At 47.1% G+C, this 18,813-nt stretch overlaps 1 protein-coding gene across 1 annotated transcript in view; it reads left to right on the top strand.

The window, feature by feature from the left end:
• Positions 1-18,813, top strand: part of LOC142557207 (uncharacterized) — a 90,443-nt gene that overhangs the window by 54,660 nt on the left and 16,970 nt on the right. Inside the window, exons 3-9 of the mRNA XM_075668897.1 lie at positions 8,769-8,910; positions 10,756-11,006; positions 12,109-12,409; positions 13,102-13,280; positions 14,711-14,887; positions 15,642-15,821; positions 18,241-18,420. Of these exons, the coding sequence (XP_075525012.1) occupies positions 8,769-8,910; positions 10,756-11,006; positions 12,109-12,409; positions 13,102-13,280; positions 14,711-14,887; positions 15,642-15,821; positions 18,241-18,420 (1,410 nt within the window). The remainder of the gene's footprint in view (positions 1-8,768; positions 8,911-10,755; positions 11,007-12,108; positions 12,410-13,101; positions 13,281-14,710; positions 14,888-15,641; positions 15,822-18,240; positions 18,421-18,813) is intronic.

Raw genomic sequence — 18,813 nt, 5'->3', positions numbered from 1 at the left:
GGAGCGGCGCAATTGCGAATAAGATTACGCCGCTGTGAAAGATTTACACCAGCAGCTGAGCAGTATATAGCCATTGGCTTTGTGTTTGTCTGGTTGAGCTTTGCACCACCAACTGGCGCCACCAATCTGGCCGCTCACGTTTACGCCCCAGCTCAACCGGCAAACCGCCCGGGCTTGCCGGAATACTGGACGCACTGAAATTCTCTATTGTGCATGCGTAGTGGGCTTTGCACGGAGGTCCCGTAAGGGCCGATTTACGCTCGAGCCGCCCATCGCCGCAAGCCGCACCGCACGCTTGCGGTCGCGCGAAAAATTGCAAGTATCCAGCACTTGTGCACAAATCACCATTTACACTATGTGCACAGTGTATACCTTACACATTGTAAACCGAAATTTGTGCACAAGTGTTCGATACGTGCAATCTTTTGCGCGACCGCACGCGTGCGGTGCGGCTTGCGGTGATGGACGGCTCGAGCGTCAATCGGGCCTAATACCACAACCGAAGGAAGGCTCCCGCATGTGCAAGACGGTTTCTCGCAGTAGACGTTCGCAACCATCGCCCGAATATATTTTTCCTTACGTCAGATTGTCGTGTGTGACGAACAACCACCACTGGCCTGTTTCTACGCACATACTGCTGTTCGCATTGAGACCCTATCTGTACAGGCACTTTCTTGTTTGTGGTTCGGCCTATTTCTGTCCCTCTTGCTAGCCTTGAGTTGGGCGGTTGACCAGAACTACCTGGTTATTCTCTCTGCCATTCTATACAACTTTCCGCTCTTCTTCCGCTGTTTTATTACTAAGGCATATATGTAGTACGCTTAAGTATTACGGGACGCGTGACCAAATGTAGACCGTACACTTTCTCTAAAAAAAATCCTGTTCTTGATGTCAAGGAGTTCACGACTATAGAAAACTTGGTCAGATATGAGTTCGACCTTTTTTTTCGATGATACGGCCTTTGACAAAACTGATTGGAAAGAAGGGTAACTTCATGAAACTGAATTTCATGAAACGAGCAGTATAGCTGACGTCAATAACTTCAGTCTCTAGCGGCGTAATCAATTGCAAACCTCAGCCTCCGAAGGAGAGAATTCTGTTAACATTGTCTAATACTTACGCCATCTCTAAACTACAGCGCTGTTGTGCATTTTTCATCATCATCGTCATGATCATCAGCTTATCTTTCGTCCACTGCAGAACGAAAGCCTCTCCCTGCGTTCTGCAATTACCCCTGTCCTGCGCCAACCGATTTCCACCAGCGCCTGCGAATTTCCCAATTTCATCGCGCCACCTAGTCTTCTGCCGTCCTCGACTGCGCTTCACTTCTCTTGGCACCCATTCTCTTACCACAATGGTCCACCGGTTATCTAACCTGCGCATAACATGTCTTGCACAGCTCTATTTTTTTCTCTGAATGTCAGAATACCGGCTGTCCCCGTTTGCTATCTGATCCAAACCGCTCTCTTCCTGTCTCTTAACGTTATGCCTAGCACTCTTCGTTCCATACCGCTTTGAGTGGTCCTTAACTTGTTTTCGAGCTTCTTTGTCAGTCTCCAAGTTTCTGCCCCACATGTCAGCACTGGTAGAATGCATTGATTGTGCACCTTCCTTTTCAACGATAATGGTAGATAATGGTAAGCTTCCAGTGAGGAGCTGACAATGTCTGTCGTATGCGCTCGAATCCATTTTTATCTTTCTGTGAATTTCCTTCTCATGATCAGGGTCCCCTGTGAGCAATTGACCTAGGTAAACGCACACAGACTCTAGAGGCTGACTGGCGATCCTGAACTCTTGTTCCCTTGCCCCGCTATTGATAATTATCTTTGTCTTCTGCATATTAATCTTCAACCTCACTCTTACACTCTCGCTAATGTCCTCAATAATTTGTTGTAACTCGTACGCAGTGTTGCTGAACAGGACAATGTCATTTGCAAACCGAAGGTTGCTGAGATATTCGCCGTTGATCCTCACTCTTAAGCCTTCCGAGTTTAGTGGTTTGAATACTTCTTCCAAGCATGCAGTGAACAATATTAGAGAGCTTGTGTCTCCTTGCCTGACTCCTTTCTTTATAGGTATCTTTCTACTTTTCATGTGGGGACTTAAGACAGCTTTGGAATGTTTGCAAGAAGCCTGAAATATATATGTGTAATGCCTCTGTGACTGCTGGTATCTGCTGAATCAAATGCCTTTTCGTAATCTAAGAAAGCCATAGAGAGAGGCTGATCGTGCTCTGCAGATTTCTCGATTACCTTATTGATGACATGTATGGGATCCATTGTACAGTACCCCTTCCTGGAGTTTGCCTGTCCGCTTGGTTGACTAAAGTCAAGTGTTGCCCTGATTCTCTTGGAAATTATCTTAGTGAATATTTTATACAGTACTGGAAGCAAGCTAATGGGCCTATAATTTTCAATTATTTAACGTCTTCCTTTTTTCTGGATTAGTACAATATTGTCATTCTTCCAGTTCTCTGGGACCCTTGAAGTCGTGAGATGTTTCACATAAAGGGCCGCAAGCTTTTCAAGCATGATGTCTCCTCCATCTTTGATTAAATTGACTTTTATTGCATCTTCTGCCGCTTTTCTCCGTTTCGTGTATTGCAAGGCTCTTCTAATTTCGTCGTTAGGCATGGAAGGAGCCTCTGTAGCCTGTCCATTAATACTTCGAATGGAGGTTTCTTGGCTGCTTTGGGTACCGATACAGATCAGTTTAAAATTCATCCGCTGTTTTTACTACATCTTCGAAATTACTGATATTACCCTGCTTATCTTTCAGTGCATCGTCTTGGCTTGTCCTATGCCCAGTTTTCTTCTCGCTGATTTCAGGCTGCGTCCATTTTTTACGGCTTCTTTAGTCTTTATCACGCTATAATTTCCGATATACCTTACTTTCTCCTTGTTGATCCGTTTTCAGATTTCTGCGAATTTTATCTCATCTCTTGAGCGGGACGCTTTCATTCTTTGTCGCTTCATAATTAGGTCCTTCCTTACATGGGAGAGCTTACATACTTGCCTTGGTGCCTTACCTCCCGCTTCAATTGCTGCTTCTGACGGCAGCCTACTTATAGTTTCATTCATTCATTCATTCATTCATTCATGAAAATTTATCAACGATGAAATGAAGGTTCTTGCGGTCTCATACGCAATTGCACACAAGCCAGGCCACTTATATTTCTACAAGGAAGGTGTATATGGCTAGGCATCCGTGCATTTTTGTTCTCCATGAACGAAAACTACCATCATAAATGGCTGATACCGCCCGTAAGCAAGCAAAAAATGCAATGGCTCATAGCCCCGTAAGACAGAGGCGACAAGCATTCAGCAAAGTGAAGCGAAGAGTGCTTAAATTCTTTCTAAGCACGCAGACAACCTACAGAACAGCATGTCGAAAACAGCCATCATCAATGGCTCATACCCCCGTGAGCAATGGCTCATACCCCAGCAAGCAAGCAAAAATGCAATGACTCATAGTTCGGTAAGGTTCATGGCTACTCACTTTGCGTGAATTATCTAGGATGACACTAACCCTGTTGTCGGTGATTTCAATGTGGATGTCTCGTTACCGAAAAGAGAGTGGTGCACGCGATCCGTGTTGCAGACATTCCTGGTGATGCCACACCAATCCGGCCCAATCGACCTCCCAGCGCCGTACGTGCATGGATTTGACATCATCAAAGACTGATCGTAGCTGCGAGTGAAATAATGACCACCGATCAAGACAATAAATGACTTCGTACCTTAGTTTAATATTATGTGTCAGCTCCGTGACACATAATTTTGATTGTCACATAATGACACATGAAACAGCTTCGCTGCTCAATGACCTTCGCAGAGGGGAATGGCTCATAATTCTATTGCTGTTTAATAATTATAGACAAATCTTTCTAGCCGGATAGCTTCAACTAAGTAACTAAGAGACCGAACAGAATCGCATGACATGTTTGTTTATTTCACTAACCACTGTATTAAGCACTGCAAGCATTTAAAGTAACATAGCCATAAGTGCACGAGCCTGCGCGGCTGAAACGCATCGTTGACCCTCAAACCACGCAACTGGAACGCCACCCTGCGGCGAGAAAACAACACGCCAATGCACCAAGCCGCGAATTTCTCGCGCGACACCCCTCCGGGCCGCTCGGCGATGACCTGTACGCGGCCCGTATACAACTCGACCGGGCGGGATGGCTGCAGTAAGAAAACAAGAAACGCGATGCCAATTATGGGGGAGGCCCGCAGCGACCTCGTTGTAATGTTTCTAGCCCCTGGCGGCGCTTCGATCGTTTTCCCTGGTGCGTTCGCCAGGGTAGGAATTCTGCTCAGTCTTCACTCAAGACGAAAGAAGGTGAGGCTGGCGGTCGCGGCCACTGTCGTTTGGAGGAGAAAGATAGAGACAGCAATAGAAAAAAAAAAACATTAAAGCGAGTCGAGGTCGTCGTTACCCCCAAGGCAACTTAAATTACGCTGTCGTAACCGCATACGACCCCGCGGTGTCGATCGTTAAGAGCACTGATCAAAAGAAGAGCACGAGGGAGACAGTGTCTATGTAGCGCCGTTGCAGATTCCACGAGCTAGCTGTTGTGTGGGACAGGAAGCGTAAGACTTGTAAATATTACGATTCTGCTGCAATTTATGCATGAGGAGGGCCTCCATGCGTTCGTCTAAGTAAACAAGCATGCAGCGTGGTAAACTTAAGGAAATATAAATAAATAAAGAGAACCATTTTGTAGCAATATACTGCGCGAATACTTGAAGGGCAGAGGTAAGCGACGAGTCCTTCGGAAGTAAACGAAGATTTCTTACGTTGGGAATGAGCATAGTGGGACAGGAAGGGCCGATACTGAAACATTTAGTGCGTAACTCAATAATTCCGTTTCTTTCTTCACTTCGAGCTATACTTAAGGTAGATATGGAGCAGGAAAGTCTTCCATAGGGGGAATACTTTCGTAGTGTAGACGTACACGTACTGTAATACGGGAAAATCACGTTGATGCAAGCAGCAGCACTTGTGGCGACACTATTCACGATGTGGCCAACTATGACAGAACAGAAATGTTCTTATCTAAGACAATTTTTTCATATACAAAGAAAAATAATTATCAAGGAAAGGACATTTTGTGGGGTATGACGCGCTTACGTGGATAGGCATATTACAGTCGGTCAATTCCGTTGTCATGGAAAGAAAGGCACCTGCGTGGCCCCCCTCTCGGAGGTCATGTTCTGCGCACTTTAGTGAGACACAGTGCCACTCAGTATCGCGACCAGCTGTACTTTTCCTGTCTATGGATTTCGCTATGTTTCATGAATCGGAGGGCGTTCTATCGCGATGCCGCCAATATGAATATTTTTTACTTAACTACTTTATATCTTCCTTCTAATAGAGCATTGCGTCAATTTGGTTGTGCGCATCGCTCCATGCAGTTAAAGTGAAGAGATTCGTGCAATTACTTCTGTAGGTAGTTATGTGCATCAATATGTTAGAGTTAGTGTATGCGCTACCAAAATAGGAAGCCATATACAGTAATTCTAGCGTTTGTCTACGAACAGCACTGTCTCCTGGGGCGGAGCCAGCAATTTTTTGTAGCGATAGCGACACGCACTTGACCATCGATGGATAGAAGGGGAAAGGAGGGGGCGTGGCCGGGGCGTGCCGCATTCTAACACAAACATATTGGGGGCGGGAGGACAGATTTCCGGTGTGCCACCCCGTGACTGCGCTAGTGTTGTCTTCCGTGTTTACTAAGGGTTCGGGTTTGTGCGCCGATACTTGCCATTTAGGGAAATTTTCTCTGCTTCTCCCTCATGAAACTTCGTACCCTTTAATGGGGCACAAATGTTAAATATATCATTCGCGTAAACAACGTTCGGCCATATCCAGTCCTTCTCTACTGGCCGTTTTGAGATTCATAGTGTGGCGCGGTGGTTCGATTTCAACGCGATGTCATTGGACAGTTCTAGCTTGCACATAAACCGATGAACCTTTACAGGATACAGGATGCCTAAAGACGAACTGCGCAACAACGCCGGTAGTGACATCTTGTGACGCTTTGTCAAACCCCCAAACATGAAAGTAATAAAAATATTGAAGTATTCCTAATAATAATTACGTAGTTGCCGATACTGTATACCGGCAGATCAGTATATTATACGGGGTTACTCCAATAAGAGTTATATGTCATCTCTGGTTAAACTCTGCGCCATCATCCCGGCCGCTCTTCCAGTGCCTCTAGGCTGCTCACGTTTATAGAACGCGTTAGCGTGTCCGGTATACCGGTATGCGCCATGGCGTTCGCGTAATACCGGGCTACCGAAGGCTTGTAGCGAAGTATTGTGGCGCTTCATCGAACCCCAATGCCTTACAGGCACGCTTTTGTGTTCCCTGAATGCTCTTGGCAACAAAAAAATAATTCAGAAGCCAATGTGTTAGCACTACCGAAAAGTTACACCATCAGTGAAGCAGGATATACGTGGTTACTGCAATATAGCTCTGCGTTTGTCTGGTTGGGATCTGCGCCCCTAGGCGGCGACACCAAGCCGACCGCCCACGAATTCTAGGCCTTAAGTTCAGCACACAGGCGTCGGGAATTAGAAACGTTATTGAAAAGACGTGTAACTACGCGGTGCCAATTCAACAGCAAATCATAACCATAGTCACAGTATAAACACCTAGGCCTATGCATAAACGAAGGAAAAACTTACTGATGCGCCCACCACGATAATCTGAATATAAAGCGGAAGTGGAGTGCAGCAATGATGAAACAGAGCACTCTGGGGCCACAATATATATGAGGCGGTGCGTTGAATCTGGAAATGAGTAATGGTACCAGCGCTAACATTCGCAAATTTCATTCTGTGCTTAAAATTGGATATCATTTCGGGGTTGCAAATTAACCAAAGATTGGTAGGCTGGTTGGCCCTAGAAGCCCACGGTAAAACCAGAAATGAGGCGGTGCAGCGTGACATGGGTTGGGCCTCTATTGAAGTCAAGAGAAGTGTAGACAAAAGTTAAGTTTTAAGAAATACTCAGGAACATAGACCAAATTAAATGGTCGATTAGAGTCCACAAGTATATGTACCTGAGAAACGTAGACAGAAAATGCAGGACGACGTCAAGAAAGTTGGCAACGAAGTACAGGGTAAATAGACAACCAGGACTCGTCAGAACGAAAGTGAGAGAGATATATAAAACATCTTTATTAGAAATAGAGACAGCGAATTGGATGCAAAGAATGGAAACATAAAAGACCATACCATGGAGATTTACGTAAATGGAAAGAAAGTAATTAGAAGGTAAAATCCTTAAAATAAGAAACATGTATAGCGTACGGGATTAAACCAAGCAGCCTAGGTGTCTAATTGGCGCCACCCAAATTCAAAGGCGATGCTAATAAATCGCCTACATCATCATCTCACGTTTACGCCTCCGCTAACCCGGTACTCCGTAAACGGTCAGAAGTTTGCGGGCCAATCGACGCTCTATATTGTGAAACAGTGCATGGGAGGGTGTTTAGGATGCAATCCGCATTCTTGCTACTCAGTCAAACACCGTGCACTTCGCTGCCCGCGATGTCAAAATAAGCGAGGGGAGCCGGTCAAGCAGCCTCCATAGGAACGGCCGCAACGATGGTCCCTTATCGCGCTCCACGCCTTCAGCAAAACTACTAATAGGCGGTCTGATGGCACGTAAACGACGACGTCGCTTTCGCGATCGGACAGGTTCACACGCACGCATGTGCTCACACTCGCTAGATGTGCGGAGAAATCGGTCATTACGCCCAGGTGGCTTCCGCACTTACGCTGGCTTTCCGCTACTTCCGCGTCTTGGCACAGAAATGACGGATGGTCTCGAAGTCGACGGACGCTTAACTTCAGCTTTCGCGATTGCGATTCGCGCACGCTTCCGCTACACACCACACAACAACCACGCTGCTTTTGACGGCGACAAACGTGCTTTGGCGTGCAGTACGTTTGTGCATGTGAATCGGCAACCACGTCGACTTGTTTCCGGCGGCACGGCTTCTCTATCACCGTACAGCTAGCTTGGAAGTGGACAGCACAGCTACGACAGCCGATGTAACGCCGAAAAATTTAGCAAATATGGGCGATGTTTGAGAATCCAAACCCAATATGCAGTTATGATGTTCACATTACTCGCTCCACCAAAAGCACCGTTCAAGGGCCGGACCCGATTTCCAGGCCGTGCGCCCGACGCTACAGTGGTGAGAGCGGCTCCGTCCGTGAACTCCGTCCGTGAGCGATTCCCGATGCTGATATTTTTTGTCCCACTAGACTAGACGCTGCTTTTTTCGGGTATGAGCAATCGCAAGGAGCCACTTAAGAATTTCGCCGTAATACACCGTGGCGCAGCGATTTATCTCACCACACTTAATGGCATCCCATTTCTTTAAATGTTCGGACGAATCATCAGCTGCTGTGGTCATTTCTTTTAACTTTGTTTACTTTGGTTTCAGCACGCCAACACCTGTGACTCTTGCCTGTAGAGCAATAATCGCGCTGTCTTTGAACGTTTCCTTTCGATTCATTCAGAAACGGCACATTTCTCGGTAACAGAAATTAGCTAGGGCACCCATCATAGGTAACTTTTTCATCTTCGGTACAGCGTATAACAAGTCTCTTCTGCCACCGCGCATCGTTGTGTGGTTGTGCGTGCGAAGAGTTTTCTATTTAGTGCAGTCTTTCTGCTAGTGAGCCTTTTCAAAACCACGCCGACGGACTTGACTAATACATTTTCCCATGCTTCTCGCGCAGTGCTGAACGTTGCCGCTGGTAAGGCCCCCCTGCAATCTTCAACGGTGGCCGGCGGAGTGCCCCAGAAGGCGGTTGACGGCAGTACCAGTGCCTTCTTCACACCGGACACCTGCTCACTTACCGAACCAGAACGGTCACCCTGGTAAGAGACCAGCTTGCGCAAAGGGCTTGACAATTTTTCGGGTGCACTCACCAGCAGGATCACTCTCCTTTGCATCAGCTGTGGGATCTCTTCTCTTGGTGCAACGTGATAGAGTTCGTTAGAAGGACGCTGATACGATTTCTTTGTTTTTAGCTTCAGTGGACAGGCTACCGAGTGTATTCACGCTACATGGTTCTGTTTCTCAAGTGTGCTAGAAATATTTAATTACAATATCCCTTATTGTCACCAGTTCAAAACTGCTGGCATTAACTGGTAACATAAAACGAAAGGTGAGAAGGACATTGTGCATCAGCAGAAGACGAGAGAAACAGAAGCAAGGAGAGAAAGAGTTTAACTAAGGTCTTTCTTGCGACACGTGTAAACCATCTATTCTTATTTTCATAACAAAAGAAAAATAACAATAACTGAATTGATTCAATTATGCCAACAATGCAACCAAAGGACACCAAGAGGGCCGACATTGTTCGTGCGAAATTTAATCTTACTTATCGAACACAACTGCGTAATTTATGTACAGGCATTTTCTTCCCCAAGCATTTTGCTTATAGAATTGGGCATGAGGCGCGACTATACTTCCTCGCATGCGACGGCTGGTACACCACCCGCTAGCACTGAACGTGCATGTAAATGCCCAATAACTAAGTGAATGAGACAAGGATACACCATATCTGCTGTACAGCATACGCGTCTATCATTACAGAAATAAGCAGCGCACATACTGCTCCATTACTTCATATTCGCGTATTCTGTAATTGTCTTCCATGTACTGCGTGAGGCACATGTTGAGACTGGACTCTGATAGGAGTATGCCTGTTGTACCTCAATAAGCAGCGGGAGTTAGGTGCAACTGCGTTTCTTGACTTGTGTACCAGTGTCTAACAAGGAACTACGAGAAGATACTCGTGAACTCACCTAACGTTTTCGCGGTAATAGAGAAAGCTGGTGTCCTTCGTCGGCCTCTTCCTCATTTTCTTTAATACTTGTTACTGCCAAATACTAATTGCAACGAAATCTTTGGTCAGCGTAAGAAGCCTAGTTCCGAATAAAGCGTAGGACGGCGTTTATGCCAAAGCTTTACTTTTTGAACACGAGTGGATGCGCCCCGAAAGACTTGCCAAAATAGGCGCTTTCGATAAGTGTAAAAAGAAAGCCAAAGAAAGAAAGAAAACGGCGCCATTACTGCTTGTCGAAAGTGACGCATGACCCAGAAAGCGTGGTTTCTCGGCATGGCCTCCAGGAGATTTGGCGGGCCGGCGCGCCGAAAAACCTCGGAGGCGAAGTGTGGAAAATAAACAATAATCAGCCCTTGACTTGCTTACCTTACCCTTACGTTTGCTTACCTTTTCCTTTACCATTGCTTGATGTTTTATTGCGTTTGAACGAGAGAGAGAGAGGAAAGGCAAGGAGTTGGCTACCCTACGCCGTAGGAAGGAAAAGAGAGACGTCTGAAACCGACAAAGGAGCTGCGAGAGATCTTGTAGGGGAAGGCTTCGGAATAAATTTGAATAACTTGAGCTCTTTAACGCGTACCTAAATGTGTAACACACGAGCGTTTTTTTGTTCCTTTTCGTCCTTATTTAAACGCGCTAACTAATGCCAGGGAGTCGAACCCACGACTTCCTGCTCAGCAGCAGAATGCTATAGCTATACTGAGCCACCGCAGCGCGGGGGGGGGGGGGGGAACGGGTTGATATGCGAGGGCCCCTGCAGCTTTAAGATAGTTTCAATAGTACAGACTGCTCATTTATAACCAACTTAGCTAAAGCAAAGAGTTGTTGCCGTTGACCTTGAGGCATCGCGTATTTCGCCTTTCCATTAAACTAGGTGGTACGTGAACCTCCTCGAGCCGTACGTGGTGCAACTGGTGCGCATCGACTGGGGTCGCTCCTCGCCCGCGGGTCCCGACGGGGCTGGCGGCGCCAACACCGTGGTGGTGCGGGTGGGCAACAACCGGCCAGACCTGGGTGCCAACCCCGTGTGCAACCGGTTCACGGGCTCGCTCGAGGAGGGCAGGCCGCTGTTCCTGCCGTGCGCGGCTCCCATGCCCGGCGCGTTCGTCAGCATACATCTCGAAGGTGAGTCTCGTTGACCAAGTGAGCTTTCAGCAGCTCGAGTTTCGCGACCGAGACACCTGGTGTTGACGAAGGTGAAGGAGGGGATATTTGACAGAGTAAACGAGTAAACGGAGCGAGTTCGTACGTATTCGTGCTGAAATTTCAGCGTGAAGAATCAACGAGGACGAAATATAGGGCACACAATTAACGCGAGACGCTTGCCGTGTGCTTGTCGGTAGCGCTGAAATTCTAACAGGGAACACAGCTCTGGCTAGCCTGGTGGTTCAGACGTGCAGCTGTTGGAAGAAAATAAAAGGTACTGATTGATATTGGAAACGTCGTTGAGGACGAGTCTTCCCACTTGTCCTAGTTGTTATGCCCTGTCTTTGGTTTAAAACCTAATTTCCAAGCCCAAGTCAGCTCCTTATTAAGAGGAGCGATGACACCTATAAGTGCCGGAATCAATTATTTAGTCACAACTATCCGCGCGGCCTTTACTTTTTTTTTAATGAGAATTCTTTTTTTGAACAAAACCAAAAAGGAGGCAAGAAAGAAAAACTCGAAACTAAAACATTCACCGGCTTTTGCTGTATTTTTCGCACACAGTCTTCAGTGTACTAAATAGAACCATCACCATCATCAACCTATGTTACGTTCACTGCCGAAAGAAGAACTCTCTATGATTCCCAATTATCTCTGTGTTGCCCTATGCTTTCTTAATCTCCATTCAAAAAATTTAATTATGGGGTTTACGTGCCAAAACCAGAATCTCATAATGAGGCGGGCCGTAGCGGGGGACTCCAAAAATTTGGACCACCCGTGGTTCTTTAACATGCACCTAAATTTAAGTACACGGGTGTTTTCACATTTCCCTCCCATCGAAATGCGGCCGCCGTGGCCGGGATTTGATCTCGCGACCTCGTGCTTAGCAGCCCAACACAATAAACCTTCATTGTGCACATCTGATCGTGCGCAAGATCGCTACAGTTATTCCAGTTTCTTCAGGGTTTTCGAGCTCCGCGAAGCTATACGCGGAGTTACACGCGGAGTTATACAACTCCTGCCAACTCGCAAGACTTGCCTGACTGTTTTCGCGCCTGCAAACTGCTCGCTCACTCGACAGGTTTGGGCCCGCTGTCGCTGTGCGAGGTGTTCGTGTACACGGACCAGGCGCTGCCGGTCGAGCGGTGTCCGTCTTTTCGCGACCAGCCGCTCGGCTCGGCGGCCACGTACCACGGCAAGTGCTACACCTTCTACAACAACCAGCCGGCGCCGTTCGAAGCCGCACGGCGGTTCTGCGAGCAGCGGGGAGGCTCGCTCGTGGACGAGACGAGCCCCGCGCTCCAAGGTTTCCTCAGCTGGGAGCTCTACCGGCGACACAGGCACGACACCGAGTCGGGCCAGTACTGGATGGGCGCCAACAGGTGGGTAACCGATGCTCACCCTTGCCAAATACGAACAAGGAGAGAGGTGTCTCGTGAACTACTTGAAGTAGCATGGTCGGCTACAACATAAGAATGCAGTGGAATACATAGCCTTTCAACTCAAATACATATTTCTTTAGATGTGCCAGCCAATTGCGTTATGCCATTTCCGTGACCTGATAAGGGAGGTAGATGTCTCATGTAGGCGTCTCGGAAAGCATCGAGATCGGTGACAGCGAGCCAAAGTTCAGTGCGGCTTTGTGGATGGAGCTGGCACGTCGTGTCTGTGTGGCCTCCAGGCGCAGCGTTATTTTCTTCCAGCAGCTCCAACCGCGCACAAGACTTGTTAGTCACTGCAGTCTCAAGTCGTTTGTGAGGAGACTCTTCTGGAAAGGACAGTCTTTTTTTTTTTTTTGGAAGGGACCAACAGCAGTAGAACAAAGAATGTCGCAAGCATAAGCCAGCCATGGCTCCAGCTTGTGGCGTCTTCAGCCTTTGGCGATGTTTACTAGAAATAAAATCAATCAATCAATCAATCTCTTGATCGACCTCCGTTGGTCGCTCTAAGAGAGCAAGATGTTATCTTCAGATGCCATTACTGCTCAGGCCTTCGTTCAGTTGACCACTTCGTCACCGCATTCCAGTAGACCTCTGCCTTGTTTGCATCTTGTTCTCTTGTGTTACACACGCAGAGACCCACATGATCCGACCAGCTGGCGCTGGCTGAACGGCCGTGAGGTGACCATATCCTTCTGGAATTCTCCCAGCAACTCCATCCTGGAGAACAACTGCTCTCGCTTCGACGGCAACCGTGGATGGCTGTGGTCTAACACCAACTGCGATCTGCCGCTGAACTTTATCTGCCAACACAGTAAGCTGACACCTTTATCAAGTTTTTCACACCTTTATCACGCGAGATGGCGGGAGAGTGAAATTAAGCGAAAGCCTGGAGCCTCGTTTTATGAATATACTGCGAGAGTTACTTACCAAGTGAATTCTGTGAATTATATCTAATAGTACATCTAAAGCGGACAAAATTTATGTCACGCATGAATCTTAAAAAAATTAATAATATGGCAATGCAGCTTTTGCAGAACGCTTGTAAACAATGTAACAAATTCATGTAAGATATAAAATGACATATCGAATTTGTCCGCTTTCAATGGCCTAATGGCTGCCGTTTACTGGAGCGCGATATTTGTTCTTGATGCAGAGCTATGAACTTGTAAACTCCGTGCTTCTATTTTTTTTTTCAAACTATCGAATTTTGAAAATTCTTGCAACGAAACTCGGGACCTAAATCGAAATTCCTCTTCCAATAGTCGCTATAATTTCACTTTCTCTCTCAAATGCAACAACTTTCATTAAAAACGGTCCTGGGGTTATCTCAGAAAAACGTTTTTGCACTTTACATGTTTTTGAATAGGCGGCATTGGAGATGGCCCCGAGCAAAAGCTTTCTCTTAAGCAACGAAGGCGACGAAATTAAGAGCCAGAATGTCGACTACAGGGGGGGGGGGTATTCTGTAGGAGTCCAGCTAATGGACTGTAAATTTCGGCCGCTGCTGATTGGCTGGGGCCGCTCGTCTCCTCTTTCTCGCTTGTACAGCTGCATCCAATCAGCAGTGGCCGAACTGGACAGTCCACTAGGTGGACTACCCCAGAATACACCCCCAGTATGACGATTACGGCGCGCTTCTCATAGAACTCACGTCTGCGCTCACCTACGTCACCGGCCGACCCGGACACCTCGGTTTACACCGTATTTTGTGCCGGTGTTCACTATTTTCGGTGCCGGCCTATTGTGCAAGACAGCGGTAAGCAGCCGCAAGGGGCGGTGGAGGGAGAGGCGAAGAGAGCTTAGCTTTAAAATGTTAAGGAGCGGGAAAAACTTCCAGTGGAGGTTCAGACCACAGCTGCTTGAATTTAGTACGGTAGAGCGGGGAAAAGAGTCCGTACTACGCACTGAAACGGATAATGCTTGAATTGTTTAGTGTGGCTTACTTGACTGACCTGGCATATACTTTCACTGCCAGTATAATGATGCGGTATGAGGTAATAGGAAATTATTGTTGCACAAGTATTACGAGGAGAAAATTCAAGCCGAAATCATAGTATGTTATGAAGCAGGACAATGTAAACAGCCTAGAAAGTAGGAGAAAAGGAGCTTATGAAATTTCCGCTAAATCATTGGCCTCACATATGTGATAAACTACTCTTAACCGCAGGCGTTCTTGCAAAGGAGCTGATATTTTTCTGTGTCTCGGTTGTGTGTAACCCGCGGGCAAACTTCCTTTTTCAGGACCTACCACGTGCGGAAAGCCACAGCGTCCCCCCAACTCAACCGTGCTAGCACGGAACTTCGAAGTAGGCTCCGTGATCGAGTACCGCTGTGCGCCTGGACACCTTCTCGTTGGTCCTAACATCAGGACGTGCTTGGGCAACGGATTCTACAGCGAGTTTGCGCCGAAATGCAGATGTGAGTTCAACAGAAACGTGTCCCTATACCCAGTTATGCAAAGGACTGCGCAGGGGAGTAAGCCCACGTGGCGTTGCACGCTTAAAAGACGCTGCGAAAAAAAGTTGGTTGTATAGCTATAGCGCTCAAAATTTTCGGAGGGTAATGTCTACCACGAACGACAAATGATAGGTGATCTCTATGACTAGCACTTGTTATCTCGTTACAGACAGCAATGCAGTAATCTTCGACGACCTTAGGCATTGAAGTGAAGGACAGAATTGTGCGGCGGGCGAGGTGGTTATTCGCACTTGTTGTACGCCTAGTTTAGAGATTGTAGTCTGGATGCTAACCCAGATGCGTATCACTAGCCAAAGGGCCCTGAGCATCCTGAGTGCATAGTAACTGCTTTCCTTTGCGTGGCATCTTCTTATATTTTATTATGATTCGCTCTACGCATCAGAACACGAGTACGCAACAAAGGAAGAGCGCATGTATAAAAATTACTTTCCAGCCTAAACGGGATACGGTAAGGCCGCAATAAGTGCCATAAACAAAAACATCCCGATGTAGCTCAGCTACCCACTGTGGAGGCTGATGTTACGGAAGCTTCGTGAGAAAAAGGGAGCGTATATACGAATGCGCCGCTACATTGCGTGCATCGTGGTCATCAGTAGCCAGTTCTTTAATGAATCATCGAATGATTGATTGAGGAAGTGATTGAAGAAGAGGTAACGTACGAGTGATTGACGATGTCGGTTGCCGATGCACGCAGACCTCGAATGTGGACCGCCGGCACCCATCCCGAATGGTTCTCTGAATCTCGTCAACGGCACCCGGCACTACATGAGCACCGTCGAGTACCACTGCCGCGAGGGCTTCGTCCTGATTGGCCGAAGCCTGCTGGTGTGCGACGTCGACCAGCGATGGAACGGACCGCCACCCAGATGCGAACGTACGTTTGAAGCCCAGATGGCGATGTCCTGTTTTCGCGCACCTCGCTGTGCAGCAAAACAGAAAAGCTAGCTGGAAAACCGACACGCTGTTTAATTATGAGAAAGCATGGATTCCTGCAAGTTCCTAGATAAGCTTTCCTTAGAAATGAAAGGGTACATATAGGGACCTTTTATTTAATTATGGAGTTCTACGTGCCAAAACCACTTTCCGATCGTGAGGCACGCCGTAGAGGAGGGCTCCGGAAATCTCGACCACCTGGGGTCCTTTAACCTGTACCTAAGTCTAAGTACACGAGTGTTTTCGCATTTCACGCTCATCGAAATGCGGCCGCCGTGGCCGGGATTCCATCCCGCGGCCTACCTCTAGGGACTTTAGGTAATCAGAACGGAATACTACAAGTCTTTAGCTGTGTATGTGTCATAGCATTCGTGTTACACTAAGTCATTGCTTATATAATTGTTTGTTGATCTCGCGCGAGCATGCGCGAACGACCACAGCGCTTGCGAGATTCACGTCTCCGCTTTCTTTTGTTCTACTCCCTTCGTGCCTGCTCGCCGAATCAAACTGCGATAGGCACTAAACGCGAGATTCCCGCAAATATCATTTGACTTAGAGCTGTGGGATCATGTCTGTATCCGAGTCTGTACTCCAGACATGTATTCATTTTCACACGGCTGAGGAGAATGGAAAAAGTCGCTATGTCCTTGACGGGGCTCCTTTTATCCGCCTACACAGCAGTACCGGGGTTGTAGCGAAATGTAGCGAGAAAGGCGCTACATTTCGCGAGTTTCTAGCCATCTTAACGATAATTTTGCCTTTCTGGAGTCATAGTGACGTTTTTAGAGAACTGAGTGGTCAGCAAATTGCTCCTGTGCAAAATTCTTTGACACATACGCTAAATGCAATACCTAACCCCTTTATATCCCAAGGAGGATAAATGCGCCTCCATTTGCCGCTACTCCTAAAGACATGACAAATAGCTTATTAGTGAAGCATTTTGGTTGCAAGAAAAAAGCTGCTTTGCTAGGCAAAGCATAATCTTGATAGCTGATGTTTCTTTAGGAAATGGAAGTTTTGGTCAAATTTACATCATCGGCTCATTGCCGCAGGAGATAAAGCTGCAATTTAATAAATATGTGAATGCGGCGTATATGGACATTGGAAAGAGAAAAACAATGTTCCCAGCATATCGTCTTCATCACCACTTGGCCATTTTTCGCTAAAAATCGCATATTTCGGGCCATGACATCATGAATTGTACATGCACATAATCAAAAAGCCATTTCACAGCAGATTCGTCACTCGTCATGGCAGTGTAATTACAAAAAAAAAAAGGAAAGCAATGCAACACGAACTGCAAGAAAAAGAAAACAATTCAATTAACCAGATGAAAGAAACGTCTCGGTTAGTCGGTGATGTGATGCGCTCCGAACCACGCTGAAACTATGGCCCGTAGTGGTTTTGTTTTGACACTACAATGCTGACCTTGACAAATAGGCCCAATAACAGTTTCCATGTTGGCAACCAGCATGCAGCATTCCACAACACCGTACGCTCCGCAGAATCGCGTGTTTTGGTTTTGGAAACTGTTTTGTCAACACAGCTATGTAGTTTGGAGAGTTGCTTGAACATTGCGAGCGTGTAAACGCGCTTTAAAAACGTGTACAAAAAAATTGTGCCTCGTTAATTGCTTTGTCCACATCTATTAGGCGCGTTCATAAGCTCGCAAAACTGTCTCCCTGTCCGAGGGACTCGTGGAAAGAGTTGACGAAAACTTTGTTTATGCTTTATGCTCCCTGCGCATAAAAACACCCAAGCCAACAAGCCGATTCACTGAAGCCACCTCTGGGAAATGCTACGGAGTTTGCCTCTGCTGCGATAAAAAAATATACTCGCTATAGTCGGATACAACTTAATTCTGCAGTGATGCCCCGCCCACGCCCTCATACCCATTACTATTCCTCCGCGAGGCTGCAAATAGTTCGTAATTCAAACTTTTCCTGTAACATAAATAAGGCGGTAACCACAAAAGTAAGATTATAAGCGCGTAATTTTATACGTTTTCAGCCGTCTATTAGAGTGGAATGGCGAAAGCCTAACTCTTTATTGACCTGAAATTAAACGCTTGCTTCGCTGCAACTATTTACTGTCAAGTTCCACTTAAGTTGGTAGTGAAGGTTCACGAGTAAAACGGGCTCAGCAATGAAACTAACTGTACCGAGGACTTTTGAAGGTGAAAGGCTCTTCAGCACACGCTTCGGAGTTATCAAGCACGAAGCCATTTTGAAATCGTCGCACGGCGACGACTTTGCTTCTGCGATTGGTTAACGGAGTAACACAACACTGCGCGGTCCGTGTGCCTTGGTTGCCAGCTGCTTTTTCTTAAAAAGTTGTATCCCACTGTAACGCTTGTGCAGCGGTCATGTGCCGACCTCCGCCAGCCGTTGCGCACGCCCTGGTTCGCCTCTCGGCCCCCTCGACCGTCTTTGGCACGGTGGCCGAGTACGACTGCGAGCCGGGCTACCAGCTCAGCGGCAACCCACACCTGCTCTGCGGACCCACTGGCTTCTGGCAGGGAGACGTGGCCGTCTGCCTCCGTGAGTCACTTCCACCGCAGCTCCGCGTAAACTTTACTGTCTAGCAGTCGGCAAATGGTGTAGTTTTACATGATAAGCCATTTCCAATTGCGTTTCGTGCCATAGCATGTATGGTAAAGTGCTGGTTTTACATGTTGCGCACTGCAGACGGCTTTGCACCGGCGGCAAAAGTGTATGCGGGCTTATTAGCTACAAACAGAGGGGTCTTACAACAGCGACGGCAATTCGGCTGCAGACGGCAGCAGATGCCTAGAGAAAAGCCGTCAAACAAATAAAAGAGAACATTTGGTGACTCTTGGCACAGCGAACTCGTGCACGACGTCGGAAGAAACGTTTAAGGAAGGTCTAGAAAAATAATCGTTGAAAACAAAGCGTTTAAAATGCCAGAAAAAG

Source organism: Dermacentor variabilis, chromosome 9 (genome assembly GCF_050947875.1).
Source record: "Dermacentor variabilis isolate Ectoservices chromosome 9, ASM5094787v1, whole genome shotgun sequence".
NCBI classification, from domain to species: Eukaryota; Metazoa; Arthropoda; class Arachnida; order Ixodida; family Ixodidae; genus Dermacentor; species Dermacentor variabilis.
This window is presented reverse-complemented; position numbering and strand designations above follow the sequence as displayed.